We start from the raw sequence: 20,803 nt of genomic DNA on the forward strand, positions 1-20,803 counted from the left end.
AAGGGTTGCACCTACCAATTGCCCTCGCTCTGTTTCCTGGTTCCTGCCACAGGCCAAGAACCCTCTCACCCCTCCGAAGGGCCTTCAGGATCAGGACCAGACTCCCCGTTTGCCAGTGACCTTGCCAACAAGGGCCCTATCTCTTTGATCCAAGCGCAGTGGGAAATCTGCTCTCCTTATTGCGCTGCCCTTCCCAGCCTCATGCGTGCCTCTGCCGCTGCGCGGGTCCCTGCCGCTGCGGCCCCGGACCCCTCTGGTCCCTACCTCTTGCCTCTGCCTCCACGCTGGTCCCTGCCGCTTGCTTATGTCGCCGCCGGTCCCCCAAAGCCTATTTTTGATTGCAGCACTGTGCCGCTCTCCGCCTCCGCGACCGCGCGCCGCTCTCCGCCTCCGCGACCGCGCCCCGCTCTCCGCCTCCGCGACCGCGCGCAGCTCTCCGCCTCCGCGACCCCTGGTAGAATTCTTAAAGTCACTTATGTATGCTATCATTTCATCTGCATATAGCAAATGTTTGACTTCTTTCCAATACATATCCCATTTATCACCTTTTCTTGTCTTATTGCTTTAACTAGAACTTTGAGTACTGTATTGAATAGATGTGGAGAGATTGGGCAACCTTGACTTGCACCGGATTTCATTTAAATTGCTTTGAGTTTCTCTTCATTTAATTTGATGTTGGCTGCTGTTTTGCTGTAAGCCGTCTTTGTTAAGTTTAGGTCTGTTGCTTGTAAACCCGATGTTGCCAATACCTCTATCATGAAGGGGTGTTGGATTTTGTCAAAGGTGTTTTCAACATCTAATGAGATGATTGTGTGAGTTTTTTCTTTTAGTTTTTTTTTATGTGGTTGATTACATTGCCATATTTTCTATGTTGAACCATACCTGTATCTCTGGGATAAAGCCTACTTCATCATGATGGATGATTTTTTGATGTATTTTGTATTACGTTCACCAGTATTTTATTGAGTATTTTTGTACCAATGTTCATGAGGGAGACTGGACTGTAATTCTATTTCTTTGTTGTTTCTTTGCATGGTTTGAGTATCAGGGTAACTGTAGCCTCATAAATGGAGTTGGGCAATCTCCTTCTGATTCTATTGTTTGAAACAATTTGAAGACTATTGGTATTAGTTATTTGAAATTCTGGTGGAATTTTTCAAACAATATTTCTCCTTCCTCTCCTCCCATTCTCTCCCCCACACCTCCCTTCTACTTGCCCCCCCATCCACTCCTCCATCTCCATTCCAAATGTGTAAGGCATCACATGGGAGTCAAGAAGGTATGGCAAATCAAGTTGAGGCAGGTCTGTGCTCCTCCCCTTTGCATCAAGGCTGAGCAAGGCATCACACCTTCGGAAATAAGTTCCAAATGCCAGGTCATGCACCAGGGCCAGGTTCTGGATCCACTGCTAGGGGCTCTACATACAAATCAGCCTACACAGCTGTCACTCACATGCATGGGCCTAGGTTGGTCTCATGAAGACTCCCTTGCAGTTGGTCTAGAGTCCATGACCTTCTACAAACTCAGGCCAGCTGTCTCTGTGGGCTTTCCTATCATGATCTTACTCCACCCCTTGCTTATATAGTCCCTTCTCTTCTTCAGCTGTATTCCTGGAGTGTGGTCCAATGCTTGGCTATGGATCTCTGCATCTGCTATTGATGATCTTTTTGGTGTGTTCTTGGATTTGGTTTGCAAGAATTTTGTTGAATACTTTTGCATCAATGTTCATTAGTGAAATTGGTCTGTAATTTTCTTTGCTGAGTTTTGTATGATTTTGGAATTAGTATAACTGTGGCCTCATATAAAGAATTTTGCAAAGTTGCTTCTTTTTCTATTTTGTGGAAAAATTTGAAGAGTATTGATATTAGCTATTCTTTGAAAGTCTGGTAGAATTCTGTGTTAAAACTGGCTGACCCTGGGCAATTTTTTGGGTTGGGAGATGTTTTATGAATCTTTCTATATTTAGGTGTTATTGGTCTATTTAATTTTTATCTGATATTAATTTAATCTTAGTAAGTGGTATCTATCAAGAAATTTGTCCATTTCTTTTAGATTTTTCAATTTTGTAAAAAACATTTTTTGATGTATGCCCTAATGATTCTCTCTATTTCTTAGAGTCTGTTGTTATGTCCTCCTTTCATTTCTGTTTTTCTTGATTTAGAGATTTTCTTTCTTTTATTTAGTTTAGATATTGGGGACCAGTTTCAACAAAATTACCACTTTCCTGGGTAAATGTGTGGCGATTAGATATATAAGTAAAGAGTATGAAGATGCAAAAATAATAAAACCGAAATCATAGAATTATACTTGCAGAAAGTTCCAGTAAATAATGAGATTGCCTACATTTATTTTCAAATTGCTTAAAATACCCCAACCCCAGTTTTTAGAAGTAAGATAAAAAACTGCATCGATATGATACAAGAAAGTGACCAGACCAGTTAAAGGTTGTGGGCTATATTCATAGATAAACATTCTGTTGGTAGAACAAAAAGAGTAACACTCACAACCGAGACCAAAACATTCTCTAGGCAACCTACCCCCTGGTTGGAATTCAATGTTAATATCCTTAAGGGAACTGGAACTTTCTTGGATTCTTACTTAGACTTTTATTTGGAGTAGAAACATATTCACTTCTTTATACCTGAAGCACAAGGTCTGGATATTAGCCACACCTTTTGATAATAACCTTGAGAGAGAGCAGTACTCCCTGAGCAAATGTAGGTGGTACCTTTGTTTGAGGTAGAAACACAATAACCTTGAAGGAATAGAGGTAAGTTCCAACTCTGACCTTTCATCAAAGTTGAAATAGGCTCACATTTTTGGGCCTCCACATTTGGATAAAGGCTTATCTATATTGTTGATTTTCTCAAAGATCCAACTCTTTTTTTATTGAATCTTTGTATTGTTCTCTTTGCTGCTATTTTATTGATTTCAGCTTTCAGTTTGATTATTTCCTGCCATCTCCTCCTCTTAGGTGTGCCTGCTTCATTTGTGTTAGATCTTTCAGGTGTGCTGTTAACTCAGTATGCGCTCTCTCAGAATTCTTAAGACTCCTAGTGCTATGAACTTTCCTTTAGCACCACTTTCATTGTGTCCCATAAGGCTGGGTATGTTGTGCAGTCATTTTTAATTAAATTCTAGGAAGTCTTCAATTTCTTTATTTCTTCTTTGTTCTTAGTGGTTACTCAGTATGGAGTAGCTCAGTTTACTTGAGTTTATTGGTTTTCTGTAGTTTCTGTTGTTGCAGAAATCAAGCTTTTATCCATAGTGGTCTAATAAGATACAGGGGGTTAGTTAATTCAAATTGTTAGCATCTGTTGAGACTTGTTTTGTGGCCAAGTATATGGCCAATTTTGGATAATGTTCCACTAAAATCTTTAACGCCGATTATCATCTTTTTATTTTATTTATTATACATTGCCTTATTAAAATTATAGAGGTGTAGTTAATAAAAATGATTGTACATATAGAGTTTGTCCATTTGCAATTTTAAAATTGGAATGGGCTACAGTTCTTTTAGGCTAGAGACCAAGTCTGGAAATAATTGTTATCCTTAATCAGATGACACATTTTCTTTCTTTCTTCCTTTGTTTTTTTCTTTCTTTAATATTTACTTATTTTATTTTTCATATATACATGCATTACCTGTATGTATATCTGTGTACCACTTGCTTGCAACATCAAAGAAGGCAATAGATTCCTATTACTAGAGTTACAGATGTTTATGAACCTCAATATCATTGTTGGGAATCTAGCCCAGATCACTGGCAAGAGAAAAACGTGCTCTGAACCTCTGTGCCATCTTTCCAGCCTGTATTATAAAACTTTAAAAAAAACCAGAATACCATTGTGCAACTACTGTAACTGTATGTTGGTGGAAGAATCATATGTTTGGCTCTGGCTATTAGACTGAATCTATTTTTTTACTAGATAAAGCTTTTAAAGAGCAAACATAATGTATATATCTAAAGGTATGATTTTTGTTGGCATATTCATGGGGATGTTATAGCATGGACACATTTACTGACTTATCAATTATTTCTATATGTATATGCATGCACATATATTTGGAATATACAAGTGAACTTGAAAATAAAATTGGACACTCTTTCTCACAAGAATCTTAGTTGGCACAGTTTTCTGTTCCTATATCACTTGATTTTAAAGTAACAAATCATACTAATTTGATAAAATAATGATACTGGTAACCAGTCTAAATAACTAACAAAGCATTAAAGCTAAGACTATTTGTTGAAATAATATAAACTGTCTGTGCTTGGTGACATATGATAACACTGGGGCCCTTGATTTCCACTGCATGGGAAGGAATCTCTTTTAAACAGATTCTAAAACAGGATTACTATGCGATCATCTTTGGCAAGGTAATGTTTGTCATATTGTGTTGAAAATGGAGTTTGTCGTAGTGTCACATGCTCACTCTTGTTGGGGGCTTCTAGCTCCACATCGTCAGATGAGAGTATTTCCTGTGTAAACTACAGATATCAGGAAAGCAAAATGGGACCATGGCCAAGATGGGGTTGATAGTGGGTAGCAATGGAGATAAGAACAACAGGATACAAGTGATCTTTCAGGGAAATGTGAAAAAGTGGGCTCCTTAGCAGGGAGGAGGGAAGAACATATAGAAGGAGGTGGGAGCAAGGTACAGGGGAGTAGCAGGATACCATTGATCTGATAGGGAAAATGGGAAAATGGTGTTTCTTAGTTAAAGAGGAGTACATAAATACAGTAGATGAAATAGGTAGGTAAAGTAACAAGCGATGGATGAGAAACTCAAAGGAATCATACTATTAATCATTTATTCCATACCACTGATGTGCCTTGAAAAACAAAGAAAAATAACATTTGTCTTGATAGCTGGGAGTTAGTTCTTTAAACCAGAAGTAGAGTTCACACAAGTTTTAAAGGGTTAGGAAGTAAACTTGGAGACATCTAGGGGCATTTATTACAATAATGGTTATACAATTAATATGGTGTGGAAAGTGCACTAATGGCCTCCATTTGTATCGTTGTCTTTAATCCCAGATTCTGGGTGGTGAGTTCATTGAAAAATAAAAATAGATGTATTAAGATAGATATACCACTGATTAAAATATTGGGATTATCATGAATCCATTAGAATTATGAATAAAAACATGGATAGCTGTAAAATGGAGCTTATTAACATTATGAAATATAAAACTGACTCACCTCACTCTTTTGAATATCTTTTGTGATTTCTCCCCAGAACAACATAATTTTAATCAGTTGTACAAATATGATTATGCTCCTCTATTCTCATCACTGCTGTTTTCAGTGTTAACTATAAAATGAGACAATGTAAGTCATATCAGTAGGATTAAATTTCTAAGGCATGAAGTCTAGGTACAATACAGGCACATGAAGTGTGCATTCTGTGTCAGATGAGGCTGAGAATACTGTATGTCCAGGAGATATATTGAGAGTATATGAAACATAGGCCATGTCTAGTGTGGAACTTCAATTAAAGAGATGGGTTAATCAAGAATAAATAGGCAAAACAGAGTGATGATATAGACATACTGACCAGTGAATCACAAGTTTTGTGAATATTATTTTTTTCAGATATTTGAAATAGTTTTCCACATCCATATGTATTGGGATCTGGATCCCTCTTGAGGAAGATACCTGATCAGTCATCCTCATCAACTTAGACTGTTAAACCCAATATGGACAAGGTCAACAGAACCACCATATATGGGCTGCACATGCATGCTTCAGCATTGCCAGGACATAAATTTCATTTTTTCATTTCATGTTCTTAAGGTGAATATAATTTCTACATATGTCTTCATTAAGGATTGCCATTAATTTCTAAGCTGGACTTGGAGTTCTGGCCAATATGTTTCTCCTTGTTTTCTATACTTTCATAATTCTAGGTGACAGATCCAAGCCCATGGACATGATCTCCTGTCAACTGGCCTTCATCCACATAATGCTACTCATCACTGGAGGGGATATTTGGCTTTGGGACATATTTGAGTCACTGAACATTGACAATGACTTTAAATGTAAGACAAATTTTTACATAAGCAGGGTGTTGAGAGGCCTCTCCATCTGCATCACCTGCCTCCTGAGTGTGTTCCAGGCAGTCACTATCAGTCCCAGTTCCTCTTTGTTGGCAAAATTTAAATATAAACTAAAAAAGTACATGATTTCTGCTTTCTTACTTATTTGGTTTTTCAACTTATCATTCAGTAGCAACCGAATTTTCTACGCTGGTGCTTTTAACAACATTAGTAAGACCAACCAAATGAAGGTCACTAAATTCTGCTCACTTTTTTCCATGAACTACATCATTAGTGCACTGATTTTTAACACTGACAATGTCCAGAGATATATTTCTTGTAGGAGTGACGCTGACCAGAAGTGCATACATGGTGATCATCTTGTTCAGACATCAGAGGCAACACAAGCATCTTCACAGCATCAACTACCTGAGAGCATCCCCTGAGAAAAGGGCCACCCAGACCATCTTGCTGCTGGTGATTTCCTTTGTGGTCATGTACTGTGTGGACTTCATCATCTCATCCACCGCAGTCCTGTTATGGTACAATCCAGTCATCTTGAGTGTTCAGAAGTTTGTGATGAATGTCTATCCCACAATTACTCCTCTGATACAAATCATTTCCGATAACAGATTAACCAATATGATGAAACACATGCAGTCTGTGTGCCACCAGATATTTAAAAAGGGATAGTTTTCCCCATTTTTAATAAATGATGTAATATTTATATTTATGAATATTGGGTCAGCATGTATGTATGTGTGAATTCCTGGTGCCCACAATGTCATAAGAGGCCATTGTCTCCCCCTCCTGAGCTGGACAGACAGATGTTTGTGCGGTGTCATTCTGGTGTAGCCACAACTAATTTTCCCAAAAACTTATTCGTCTTAAACTCTGTAATAGTTCAAGTAGAAAAATCAAGATTCTACATAATTCAAATAAAATTTGTGGCCTTATTCATGGACATTCTTGTGACATTTCTGCTGCCAAGTGCTACAGATTTTTTAAGTTCACTCTCCACCATAAGTTGAAATTTCCACAGGAATTCTTTACTCTCTCCTCCTTACTTTTTTATCATAAATGCTCCCTGATGCTGAGGTTGCTCAAAGGAAGCTTCTTGCTGATACTGAATTTAATTTCCTTTCAGCCATCATAAATAATTTAAATGTCCCATTGCAGCTTTAATTCTCTTTCCTAAGTGTAATTTCTCTGAATCCACAAAAATACTGTGATTTAAAAATTTCCCTTTTACCACAGTTACTTAATGAGTCTTATATGATAATTCCATGTGCCTGTGTATTTGTACTCCATCAATACTGATATATTATTAGTAAAACAAAATTGTTTATATATATACAATATAGAGTGTGTTTTTGTGTACATGCATGTGTGCACAGATGAAGGATGTGTGTGCAGGTGTATGTGGAGGCCAGAAGACAACATTGTCTGCTTTTCTTCAGAATCCACTCACCTTGGTTTTGATAGTGTCTCTCAGTGACCTGGGGATTGCCAAATAGGACAAGATAATAGTCCTAGGTATTTTTTTGTCTCTCCCTCTCCAGCTCGGGATTACAAGTGTGCAACACCGCACTTAATTATTTTCCCTTAATTTTTTTCTTTTATTGATAATAAAAAGCTATTGTTTTTTTCATACAGTGTATTCTAAATAGAGTTTCTCCTCCTTGTCAGTTAGTTCCCGGAAATCTGACCATAGGCAGTGTAGGAAACCATAGAAAACAGAGAGCTGGTGAAGATGTCATTGGATTAGGAGCCACATCACAGCCCCAGAAAGCAGCAGAATTGGCAGCTTCAGCAACATGGTTCTGGCTTTAGATGAAGGTTAGAAGAAAGAGATTATAGAATCTCCCTCTGTGAAAGAGAAAGCTGCTTAGGCCAGGCACAGGGGTGTGACTGCATAGAGGCCTAGAGAGGCCATTGTGTCAATGTGTAAAAGTCAAACTTGGATTGCTTCAGAGACCCCAGGTTGTTGCAGATGCCAGAGCCATGTGATACCTGCCGAGGAAAGATGCTAACAGGGAGTCGAACCAGATCAAGTGAGAGAAGTGTGATGTGGTTTTGATTTTAGCCATTCTGACCATCCTGGTGCAAGATGGTAGTTCAGAGTCATTTTGAGTTGCATTTCCCTGATGATTAAGATTGCTGAGCAATTTCTTAAACATCTTTCAGCCATTTGTGATTTTTCTGTTGAGAATTCTCTGTTTAGGTATGTACTGCCATGCCACTTTCTGCGGATTCTGTGTGATCTCTCAAGTAAGATGTGGTACAGGCTTCAAGGAAGAGTGCCTGCAGAGAAGGTGTGTGTGTGTGTGTGTGTGTGTGTGTGTGTGTGTGTGTGTGCTTCCTTCATGAGAGCCGTTGCACTTTTGGCATTACCTGCTTACATTCTAATGAGTAGAGTGTGGTTTCTTCTGGAAGGGAAGATAGTATGTTTTAGTTTCCAGTGAGTCCTGATGAGCCATTGCCATATACAGGAGTATATGATGCTAATCCAAGAGGATGGGTTAACATTCAAGGGAAAAAGGTTTCCAGGTTTAATCTGGTGCTTAGTAAATAAAGAACAAAAGGCAAACTTAATTAGACAATTAAGACAGGTTCAGCAAAAATGGAACATGGATAGAAGAGACAGATAAATGTCTGTAACTTCCTAAGATTGGTTTCAGGGGAGGTTTGTGTAGGAAGAGGCCTTTAGTTTGTTCCCACCTGCTTAGCCCCGAAATAATCACATAGACACTGTATTAATTAAATTACTGCTTGGCCCATTAGTTCTACCTTCTTGTTGGCTAACTTTTACAAACCCATCTCCATTAATCTGTGTATTGCCACATGGCTGTTGCTTACTGGGAAAATTTCCCAGCATCTGTCTCCATTGGGTTACATGGCTTCTCTCTGACTCTGCCTTTCTTTCTCCCAGTATTCAGTTTAGGTTTCCCCGCCTACCTCTATTTTACTCTATCAGGCCAAACCAGTTTTCTTTATTCATTAATGGTAATCACAGCATACAGAGGGGAATCCCATATCAGGTTTGAAAAAGAGTTAGAAATATGGAGGAGGAGAAGAAAAGAAGTTCTTCTGCACAGATTGCAGAAATATAAAATAACTGTAGACTGTGTGACTGTAAACCAAAACCGCTTGCCCTTTTCTCAAAATGCCATGAACTCATAGCCTAGATAAGATTTATTCAAAACTAATGCCAAGCCATGTCTAGCATGACCAGTCACAGACTCACACTGGGGACATCTGTCTGATGAAATTCTATTCTCATGTATCTGATACAATGATTTTAAGAATAATCTGTGCCACATGAAAAAAAACAATACATGCTATTAAGCAATCTTTTCTGTATAAATGATGAGCTTCATGCCTAGTAAAGATGCGTTCAGATGCAACTTCTTTGAGTCTTGTGTCTGTTTGTCTTTCCAACTCCTTACCCATCTATTCCTGAGACCCTGTCCCATTGATCCCAGTGCTCAGGCTGAGCTGGTTTGTCGCATTGTACCCCATTTTTCACTGGATTATTTTGTATTTGACATCTAGTTCCTTGATTTCTTTATATATTTTGGAGATCAGCCCTCTGTCAGTTGTGGGGTTGGTGAAGATCTTTGTCCATTCTGTAGGCTGTCATTTTGTCTTATTTATGGTATTCTTTGCCTTACAGAAGCTTTTTAATTTCAAATGGTCCCATTTATTGATTGTTGCTCCCAGTGTCTATGTTGCTGGTATTTTGGAAGTGGTCTCCTGTGCCAATGTGTTCAAGGCTTCCTCCCCTTCCTAGTCTATCAGGTCCAGTGTACCTGGATTTATGTCAAGGCTTTTGTTCCACTTGGACCTAAGTTTTGCACATGGTGAGAGATATGTATTTATTTGCATTCTTCTACTTGATAACATCAAGTTATGCCAACATCATCTGTTGAAGATGCTTTAATTTTTCCATTGTACAGTTTTAGCTTCTTTGTCAAAAATCAGGTGTGCATGGGTATCTGGTTTAGTGTCAGGGTCTTTAATTTGGGTAGTAAGTTAAAACCCTGGGTAAGCCATATCTGACAGCTACTGATGACATTGAATCCTGTTCTTATTCCTTTTTTCCCTGTTTGTCAGCTCTAACAATTTCCTCAATTATTTCAAATCTTTTTAGTATTTTCTTTTGTAGAGCCTAAATCTCCTGGCTTGTATATGTTTCTAGTGATTTCATTAAAGCACCTAGCCTCTGGTCCTCATTCTGCACATGTGATTCCAAGGTCTGAAGTTTCTCCTTTAAAGATAACATCTCATCCTTGGACATTACTTGAATAGTGTGCAGATTGCCATCCTGCTATCTGATAACTTAGTATAACATTGAACAAACTTTGATTGTCAAATTCAACAGTATCAATTCTTTCAGATAATTTCTCATTACCCTTAGATATGGATTCAATTTTGTCTGTCAAGTTAATGTTATCCTTTTAATAGTATTAATTTTTAGGTAATATTTGATTTTGGTATTAATCCTGTCAACTTGCTGTCCATTAATAGTCTGTAAAGACTGTATCATTCCTAAAAGTGCCACATTCTTTCTTTTTTTTTTTGGTATGGAAATAGTCTGACATTGGTTTTATTTCAATTCTTTTTTTTCTTTTTGCTTTATTGAGAAAAGGAAAAAAAACCCAAGTTTCCACCTCCTCCCAGCCTCCCATTTCCCTCCTCCTCCTCCCACCCTTCCCCCCCTCCTCCCACCCTTCTCCCTCTCCCTGCACTCCTCTCCCCCTCCCTCTCCAGTCCAATGGGCAGTCAGGGTTCCCTGCCCTGTGGTAAGTCCTAGGTCCTCCCCCCTCCGTCCATATTTAGGAAGGTGAACATCCAAACTGGCTAGGCTCCCACAAAGCCAGCACATTACGTAGGATCAAAACCCCGTGCCATTGTCCTTAGCTTCTCATCAGTCCTCATTGTTTGCCATGTTCAGAGAGACCAGTTTTATCCCATGATTTTTCCGTCGCAGTCCAGCTGGCCTTGGTGAGCTCCCAGTAGATCAGCTCCACTGTCTCAGTGGGTGGGTGTACCCCTCGTGGTCCTGACTTCCTTGCTCATGTTCTCCCACCTTCTGCTCCTCATTGGGACATTGGGAGCTCAGTCCAGTGCTCCAGTGTGGGTCTCTGTCTCTATCTCCATACATCACCAGATGAAGGTTCTATGATGATATGCAAGATATTCGTCAGTATTGCTATAGGATAGGGTCATTTCAGGTTCTTTATCCTCAGCTGTCCAAGGAACTAACTGGGGACCTCGGCTTGGGCTCCTGGGAGCCACTCTAGGTTCAAGTCTCTTGAAAAACTGAGTCCCAATACCCAATAAATTGAAGTATCACCATAACCATATAAGCCTCAAAGAATACAATCCATAGTATTATCAAAATGTTACTAAAAGTTTCAATATTAATGTAGTCTGCCATATTGATTTATTAATTACCTTTTATGAGATCTGGTAAATTGTCTTAGTTGTAATAATCTCTATTGTCCAGCAGATATTGTGGCTACAGAATCATGACTAGCAGCAATGCAACTGGTGGTGACAGAAACCTTCCTGAGCAGCATTAGTTTCCCACCTTGGTACCAAGAAGAGCTAATACCCATACTCCTCAAAGATTTCCACATAATAGAAACAGAAGGGACATTTCAAAACTCTTTTTATGAGACTACAGTTATTCTAAGACCAAAACCACATAAAGACTCAAACAACAAAAAAAATTACAAACCAATCTCACTCATAAACATGGAAGCAAAAATTATCAATAAAATACTTGCAGACGGAATCCAAGAACATATCAAGAAGCTCTTCCATCATGATCAAGTATGCTTCATCCCAGAGATGCAGGGCTGGTTCAACACATGAAAATCTAATGGGATCCATCATATAAATAAGCTGAAATTAAAAAAAAAAGATCATTTCATTAGATGTTGAAAAAGCTTTTGACAATATTCAACACCCCTTCATGATAAAGGTCTTGGAGAGATCAGGGATAAAAGGATCATATCTAAATATAATAAAGCAATATAAATCAAGCCAGCAGCTGACATCAAATTAAATGGAGAGAAACTCAAAGCCATTCCACTAAAATCAGGAACTAGACAAGGCTGTCCACTTTCTCCATATCTATTCAACATAGTACTTAAAGTTCTAGCTAGAAAAATAAGACAACAAAGGGAGATCAAGGGGGTCCAAATTGGAAAGAAAGAAGTCAAACTTTTGTTATTTGCAGATGATGTGATAGTGTATATAAGTGACCTCAAAACCTCTACCAGAGAACTCCTACAACACATAAATGCCATCAGTAATGTGGTAGGATACAAGATCAACTTAAAAACGTCAGTAGCTCTCCTATACCCAAATGATAAAGAAGCTGAGAGAGAAATCAGAGAAATATCATCTTTCACAATAGCCACAAATAACATAAAATAGCTTGGGATAACATTAACAAAGGAAGTGAAAGACAAGAACATTAAGGCTTTGAAGAAAGAAATTGAAGAAAATGCCAGAAAATGGAAAGATTTCCCATGCTCCTAGATAGGAAGGAAAAACATAGTGAAAATGGCCATACTGCCCAAAGTAATTTATAGATTCAGTGCAATCCCCATCAAAATTCCAACACAATTCTTCACAGACCTTGAAAGAACAATACTCAACTTCATATGTAAAAACAAAAAATCTAGGATACCCAAAACAATCCTGTACAATAAAGCAACTATTCCCAATCTCAAATTGTACTAGAGAGCTACTGTAATAAAGACAGCATGGTATTGACACATAAACAGACATGTTGATTAATGGAATCTAATTGAAGACCCAGGCATAAGTCCACATGATGTGGGAGGTCCTTCGGTCTATGTGTTGCTTTCTTTGACCTGATAGGGTAAAGCAGAGTTAGAAAGGGACAACTAAACTTAATGTGGGGAGAAAGAAAGCAGAGTCAGGAGAAGCCATGTAGCTCTGCTGGAGACAGATGCTGGAACTTATTCAGTAGGTCACAGCTATGTGGTGATACACAGATTAATATAAATGGGTTATATATATTTTTTCAGAGTGAGGTTAGATATTTATTTAGTGGTTATGGAAGGAAAGGGGCAAGGGGAAAAGAACAGAGAGGTAGAGAGGGAAAGAGATAGAGATAGAGACAGATAGATAGATAGATAGATAGATAGATAGATAGAGAGAGAGAGCAAAGCTGCCTCTCCAAGAGGAAACTGGAAAAGAGAGAAGAAACAGGTTATATTAAAATATAACAGTTAGCCAATAAGAAGCTAAAACCAATGGGCCAAGCAGTGATTTAAATAATGTAGTTTCTGTGTGGTTATTTCAGGGTGAGCAGCCAGGACCAAACAAATGGCCTCTTACTACAAACTGGCCCTCCAACATGTGTTTGCTAAAACCACATAAAACCAGAGAGAGGTTGAAAAGGAATTCGACACACACAAAAAAACCAGAGTTTAACATGGCTTCTTGTTGTTTTCTGACAGCATGCCACAGCTCCTTTAAGAGAGGTTTTACTGACTCAGCAGTAGCAAGAAAAGAACCCACATGGTTTCAAAACAGCGGCCTCATGGCTGTGCTGGCAGCATGAACTCTGCCTCTTTCAGGAGACCGAGCATCTGAATGGAGTCTGTGAGCAGAGTGCTACAACTTCTTTAGTGGAGACCTAGACCCACTGTGTGCCTAAAAATGTGACAATGTGCATGGCTCTCAGAGGCAACAAACATGTCTCTGGCATGTTAGACTGGGCTGAGCAAGCAGGTAGGGCTGTGTTGTCCCTAGCCACTTTCATGCTGTCCCTAGCCATGCTCACTTAGCACATAAAAAGCAGTTCTGGTCAGAAAAGGATTACAGATATGCAATAAGGACAGATTCAGATGTAAAAGGCAGAGGTACAGGGAATAAAACCACTGAGTGAACAAGAGTCAGAGACTACTGAGGACCTGGACATGAATTTGAGACCTTCAAGGCAGTAGAGCTAAGCCAGGACCCCTGTGGGTCTGTGCATGAGTATAGGATCTCCCAGGAACTAGGCCTGAGACAGGACCTCTGCCAGTCTGGACATGAATCTGGGACCTCGAGAAAGTAGGCAGGAACTAGAGATCTCTGCAGGGCCAGGTGTGAGTCTGGGACCTCAGAGGGAGTAGGCCTAAGCCAGGACCTCTGTGGGTCTGGGCATTGGTCTGGTACACCAAAGGGAATAAGCAGGAACCTGGAACCTCTGTGGGTCTGAGTGTGAGTGTGGGACCTCTGAGGGAATAAGCCTGAGCCAGGTCCTCTGCAGTTCTGGGGACACTCGAGCCGGGGAACTCCAAGGTGTAGACCAGAGCCAGAAACCTTTGCAGGACCAACTCCAGCCAGGGACTTCTGCAGGAGGAGATCCAGACCAGTATTTACAGAAACAGGTCAAAGCTGGTAACCTAGGAAAAGTAGGCCTGAAACAGCAAACTCCAAGTGAGCAGAGCGGAACACAGGTGTGCTGAGCTGTCTCCAGGAACACACTGTAACCTTTGGGATAACTAGAATGTGGCACTGACTGTACCACAGGAACAACAATCTGAACTTTGGATTCACTGGTACCTAGAAGATTAATCAACAGAATCTCAGACAGCCCCAACCATACCTATTAGAGAAAAAGATGCATAGAGAAGGTAAGAAAACATGCAACACTCAAAAGAGCAACACAACACCAGTAAAACCTAAAGACCCTACAACAGCAAGACCTCAACAACCAAATATGGATGAACTAGAAGAAAATGACCTAAAAATAACTGAAGAGAATGTTTGAAACTCTTAAAGAGGAAATGAGAAATTCCCTTAATGAAATGGAATAAAAGACAAACAAAAAATTTGAAGACATCAGCAAATTCTTTAAAGAACACACACGAAAAAAATAATCAAACATATGAAAGAAACCATTCAAGACTTGAAAAATGAAATAGAGACAACAAAGAAAACACAAGCTGAGGAAATTATAGAAATAGAAATCATGAGAAAATGATCAGGAACTACAAATGCAAGCATGAACAGCAGAATACAAGAGATTGAAGATAGAATCTCAAGTGCTGAAGATACAATAGAGGAAATAGACTCAACAGTTAAAGAAAACATTAAATATAACAAAAGCTTAACACAAATTATCCCAGAAATATGGGACACCGTGAAAAGGCCAAACCTAAGAATAATAGGTAGCAAAGAAGGAGAAGAAGTTCAAGTCAAACACACACAAAAATATATATATATATTCAAGATCATACAAGAAAACTTTCCCAACCTAAAGAAAGATATGCCTATGCAGATACAAGAAGCTTACAGAACATCAAATAGATTGGATCCAAAAAAAGTCTTGCTACATAATAATCAAAACACTAAACATACAGAATAAAGAAAGAATACTAAGAGCTGCAAAGGAAAAAGGCCAAGTAACATATTAAGGTGGACCTACCAGAATTATACCTGGCTTCTCATTGGAGACAATAAAAGCCAGAAGGTCATGATCAAGCATTATACAGACATTAAGAGACCATTGATGCCAGCCCAGACTACTATACCCTGCAAAACTTTCAATCACCATAGGACTACAAAACAAGATATTCTATGACAAAACTAGATTTAACTAATACCTAGCCACAAACCAAACCCTACAGAAAATACTAGAACTTCAACCCAAGGAAGTTGGCTACACCAACAAAAACATAGACAAGTGATGATTTCATAGCAGCAAATCTTAAAGAAGGGAAAATGCAAAAATTAGCATCACCAATAATGAAAACTAAATTAACAGGTCATTAATATCCCTTAATGTAAATGGACTCAACTCACCTACAAAAAGGCACAGACTAACAGATGTAAAAGTCCTCTAAAATGTGTTTTAAAATGTATGTAGGCTTGGGAGAGAGAAAAAAGAGTAAAGAGACAGTAAATGTACTATTAAAGGAGTAAAGATAATAAGATAAATATTAAACATGTAGAAAATGTAATAGAGTAAGAAAAATAAGCAACGTAAAAATACACAGAGTGTATTATTGTGTTTTCTTTGAAATTTTTTTGACTGTGGAAAAGCTAAGTATAGAGAGACATGCCATTGTACAGGCTGCTAAGATAAAACAATGTAAAGGTATCTGGACTTCAAAATTTGGGTCCGAGGATTTGTGCTTTGGAAAAGAGGTTCTTCTTTTGTTTTTTACAGAGGATGAGAACATGTGGATTCATTCCTGGCTAATGTGGTTTGATGGACCAAATCCCCTGAAAGATCATTGTGAACACCACCAAAAATACTTCTCCCAACAAAAATCAGGAAGCAGTTTGGAGTAATATATGCCCAAATTCCCAAATACTGTTTATAAATGTTTGTTTACATTTAAAGGGGGATATGTTATAGAGATTTGCATTGATTTGGATCTTGCTCAATTGATACAAATTTGAGGTCAATTTTGTATGTATATTTCTGCTCTTGATTGAGGTATTGTGTTTGTACAGTTTATTTAAAATGTAAAGTATAATTAAGAAATATGAGCTAATAGATAATCATCTATAATAGTCAAGCTTGTAGTCATGTTAGTTATGTTTTCTAGATATATAGAGATCTATTTCAGTTAGATAAGTATTCTTCAGATCTTTCAGAGACCTTCAGAATATCGCATTTAAAATGTTTTAAAAACTTAAGACTTTTCATGACAGTGAAAGACATCTTCTCCTGGCAGCACCAATAACTTCAAGAGGAATATGGGTATTGAAGAGGCTCCTTATGGGGTTTGTTAGTCATTTGGGATCCTGCCTGAACTGCTTGATGCTATGCTGTACAAACTGGACATGTAGGACCCATAGAGAAATGAAAGTTTAACTTGTCTAAAGCTGAGACGGTCTTTCAGGGTTCCTGCTTCATGAAAGAGTCTGCAAGACATTCTGCAGAACACAGAAAAAAAGTGACTGACAAACTGCCAATATAGATGGAACTGTCTTTGAAATTTCCTGCTTCAAGGAAAAGTCTGCTGGATATTATGGGCCTGTAGGCTGAAGAAGGATGCTCCAACAATAAGAGAAGAACTTTGGGTTACTGTTCAGGCAGCAAGATGTCCTGACAATTCTAAAATTTTGGAAGTTGCTTACAATGCACTTCTTGTTTACTTAGGTAATATTATATTTTTCTGGAGACTTTGATGGCATTGAAGAATATATAATTATATCTTTACTTAGTTATGATAAAAGATAAACTAGATATAAATATTGTAACTGTAATTCTTGCTTGATAACTGTTTTGTTATATGTAATTTTTCTGTTTTAAAGTTAAAACTCCTTTTATTTAAACAGAAAGTAGAAATGGTGTGGGAGGTTCTTTTGTTTATGTGTTACTATTTTTGGTTAATGAATGAAGAAACTGCCTTACCTGACAGGGTAGAGCAGAGCTAGTCAGGGAAAACTAAACTGAATGCTGGGAGAAAGAAGGTAGAGTCAGGAAAAACCATGTAACCCACCAGAGACAGATACCAGAACTTTACCTGGTAAGCCACAGCCATGCCATGGTACACAGATTGGTGAATGGGTTAAATTAAGATGTTTAAGAGTTAGCCAGTAAGAAGCTAGAGTTAATGGGCCAAGTAGGGATTTAAATAATATAGTTTGTTTGGTTATTTCGGGGCTGAGCAGCCAGGAACAAACAAATGGCCTCTTACTACATCCATATACTAATGGACACCTGATTTTTGATGAAGAAATCAGAAATACACACTGGAAAAGAAAACAGTATCTTTATTAAATGGTACTGGTCAAATTGGATGTATACATGTAGAAGAATAGATCCATACTTATAAGACTGTACAAAACTCTACTCTAAATGGATCAAAGATCTCAACATAAGGCCAGATACACTGAACCTGACAGAAGAGAAAGTTGAGCCTATTGTCATAGGAAAAAACTCTCTAAGCTGATTACACAGGCACTAAGAACAACAATTAATAAAGGAAATCTCATGCATTAAAACCTTTCTGCATGGAAAAAGTCAACTTCATTTAGAAAAATTAGAAAGATACAGAATGAGAAAATATTTTTACTAATTACATATCAAATAGAGGGCTAATGTTCAAAATATATAAATAGCTCAACACATTGACATTAAGAAAGTAGTAACTCAATTTAAAAGTGGGGTACATATATGAACAGAGAATGCTCAAAAGAGTAAAACCACATGGCTAAGAAGCACTTAAAAAACTTTACAACATCTCTAGTCATGAGGAATATGTAAATTAAAGCTACTTTGAGGTTTTACCTTACACCAATCAGAATGGCCCAGATGAATAACACAAATGACACTTCATGCTGGCAAGGTTATGGAGAAAGGAGAATGCTCATCCATTGCTGTTGGCAGCACAGACTTGTCTAACTACTATGGAAATCAGTGTGGGAATGGAGCAATTTCAAGATTCAGCTATACTACTGTCAGGCATATACCCAGAGAATACTTCATCCTACTATAGAGGCACATACTATTCATAAAATCCAAAACTGGATACAACCAGATGCCCATTAACAGATGAACAAATAAAGAAAATGTGGTATATTTACATAATAGAATATTACTCAGTCATGGAAAGTAATGAAAATTGCAGGTAAAGACGAACTAATAAAAGTCATTCTGAGTGAGGTAACACAGACCCAGAAGGACAAACATGGTCTCTTTCCTTATATGTGGATTTTAGTTATTATGTCATTGATAAACAAGTCATGATCCATGTAGCCACGGAGGTTAGATATAGAATTAGGGAACAGAAGTGGGGAACTCTCACTAGGAAGGGAAACTAGATTAGATAGTTATGGATAGACGAGGATGTTTGAGAGGGGGGTTTAATGGGGGAAAGGAAATGCAGGGAGGGACAACTAAATCTAAGGAACATTTAAGGGATCATGTAAAAAACAATAGAGCAGAAGCTTCCTAAAGTACATACAGATAAGAAAGCAATCACATCACAGAATAACAGAAGGACAGAGCCTTAAACTCAATCTTTCATCATCAAATGAAGCTTTCAGTACTAGGCAATGATTACATCTAATTGAGTTGTTGGCCACAGGGGCTCCATGAGAACCTGAAAACAACAAGGATATGGTCAAGGCTATTGTTTGTTCTGTACAAAATGATATACAACACCTGCTGTCCTGAAGACAATACCTACACAACTAATTGAACATGAGGAATTTAATTTCTCACCCCAGCAGATTGGAGTTCATGGAACTGTAAGGTAACATTTGCACTACAAAAGGAGAAAAGCAAACACCAACTCAGCCACAAACCCTTCAATCCACAATGGTGTCCTGTCTGCAATGTACTCTGCTACAATAGTGGCACAATGGAGGACACCAAGAGAACAAAGCCTGCTAAACAAAGAACAACAGACATGCACATAAACTCAGAGACTGTGGCAGCAGCACATGTCTGTGCCAGATGGACTCCTTGACAGAAAGAAGTGATTACATGGCCTCATTCCATATCCAGAAGTATCGCCATTTGATAGTCACTTGCAAATGAAGTTTTCTCCATGGAAGTCTCACTGGGGGAAACAAACCACTATGAATGGTAGGCTCCATGCCCAACAGAAGGTGGTCAACACAAATGAACTCAGTGGAATCTACAAGTCCTTTGCATATGCATTATGTCTTCTAGTCTTGTGTTTTATGAGATCCCTAGATGTGAATTTGTCTTTTTTATCTGTATGTGTTTCTTGTGCTTGTCTTTTTTCTTGTTTGTTTAGTTTTATTCTGATTTGTTTATTTTGTTTTATCTTGATATTTATTTCATTATTAGACTAAGATGCTTGTTTGTTTTCTAAAGAGAGACAGAAAGGGCGTCGATCTGGATAAGGGAGAGGAGGAGCTAAGAGAATCAGGGGAACAGGAAACACTAACCAGAATATATTGTATGAAAAATTCATTTTTCTATAAAAGAAAAACACAAAATTTCAATGGTGAGGTATGCTGGTGAACACTTCTAAAGCCAGAGCTGGGGTAACAGAGATAGGAGAATAACTGGGGCTACCATCTTGGTCTTATAGTAAATAAGTTACCAACAATATTTCAGTAAGTGTGAATGAAATGAAGTTGAAATACACAGAGAAATGAATTTTTTGACCAAGACTCATTAATTAACCGTGATTAAAAAATGGAAAATTCAATTCACATTGTTTTTGTGCTGCAGAGAAACTATACTTAGGATAGAGATTTAAATCTACAATAGGATATTTACACTATTCTTTACGACTGGAAGTAGATTAAATTCCCTTCAAACAAAAAACGTAAAATGTCAATATCAGCAAGGAGCTTCCTTTGAATAACTTCAGTGTTAAAGGAACATTTATGATATAAAGTAAAAAGGAGAGAGTAAAAGATTTCCTGTGGAAATTTCAACTTATGGTGTACAGTAAACTTAAAGGACTATACAGTACTTGGCAACAGAAATCTCACAATAATGTACTTGTGTAATATCACAAATTTTATTTAAATATATAAAGAATCTCGATTTTTTTACTTGAACTATTAAAAAGTTTAAGAAAAATCTGTATTTTGTAAAGATATAATTGCAACTGAGCCAGAATTATGCCTTACAACCATTTCTATGTCCAGGACAAGTGGGGCCAATCTCTTCTTCTGACCTCTGTGGGTGTCAGGAATTCACATATACACACATGTTGATGCAATACCCATAAATAAAAATAAATAAATCATTTTATTAAAAATGAGAAAAATTATCCTTT

General features: G+C 37.9%; 1 protein-coding gene across 1 annotated transcript; it reads left to right on the forward strand.

Annotated features, from left to right (window-relative positions):
- The first annotated feature begins 304 nt into the window (after window positions 1-304).
- LOC101994959 (vomeronasal type-1 receptor 90-like) lies at window positions 305-6,737 on the forward strand. Its single transcript, XM_026778436.1, is given in 3 exon segments — window positions 305-509; window positions 5,856-6,346; window positions 6,348-6,737. Coding segments are annotated over 3 exon segments (1,086 nt in total).
- The last annotated feature ends 14,066 nt before the right edge of the window (window positions 6,738-20,803 follow it).

Source organism: Microtus ochrogaster, unplaced genomic scaffold (genome assembly GCF_000317375.1).
Source record: "Microtus ochrogaster isolate Prairie Vole_2 unplaced genomic scaffold, MicOch1.0 UNK146, whole genome shotgun sequence".
NCBI lineage: Eukaryota > Metazoa > Chordata > Mammalia > Rodentia > Cricetidae > Microtus > Microtus ochrogaster.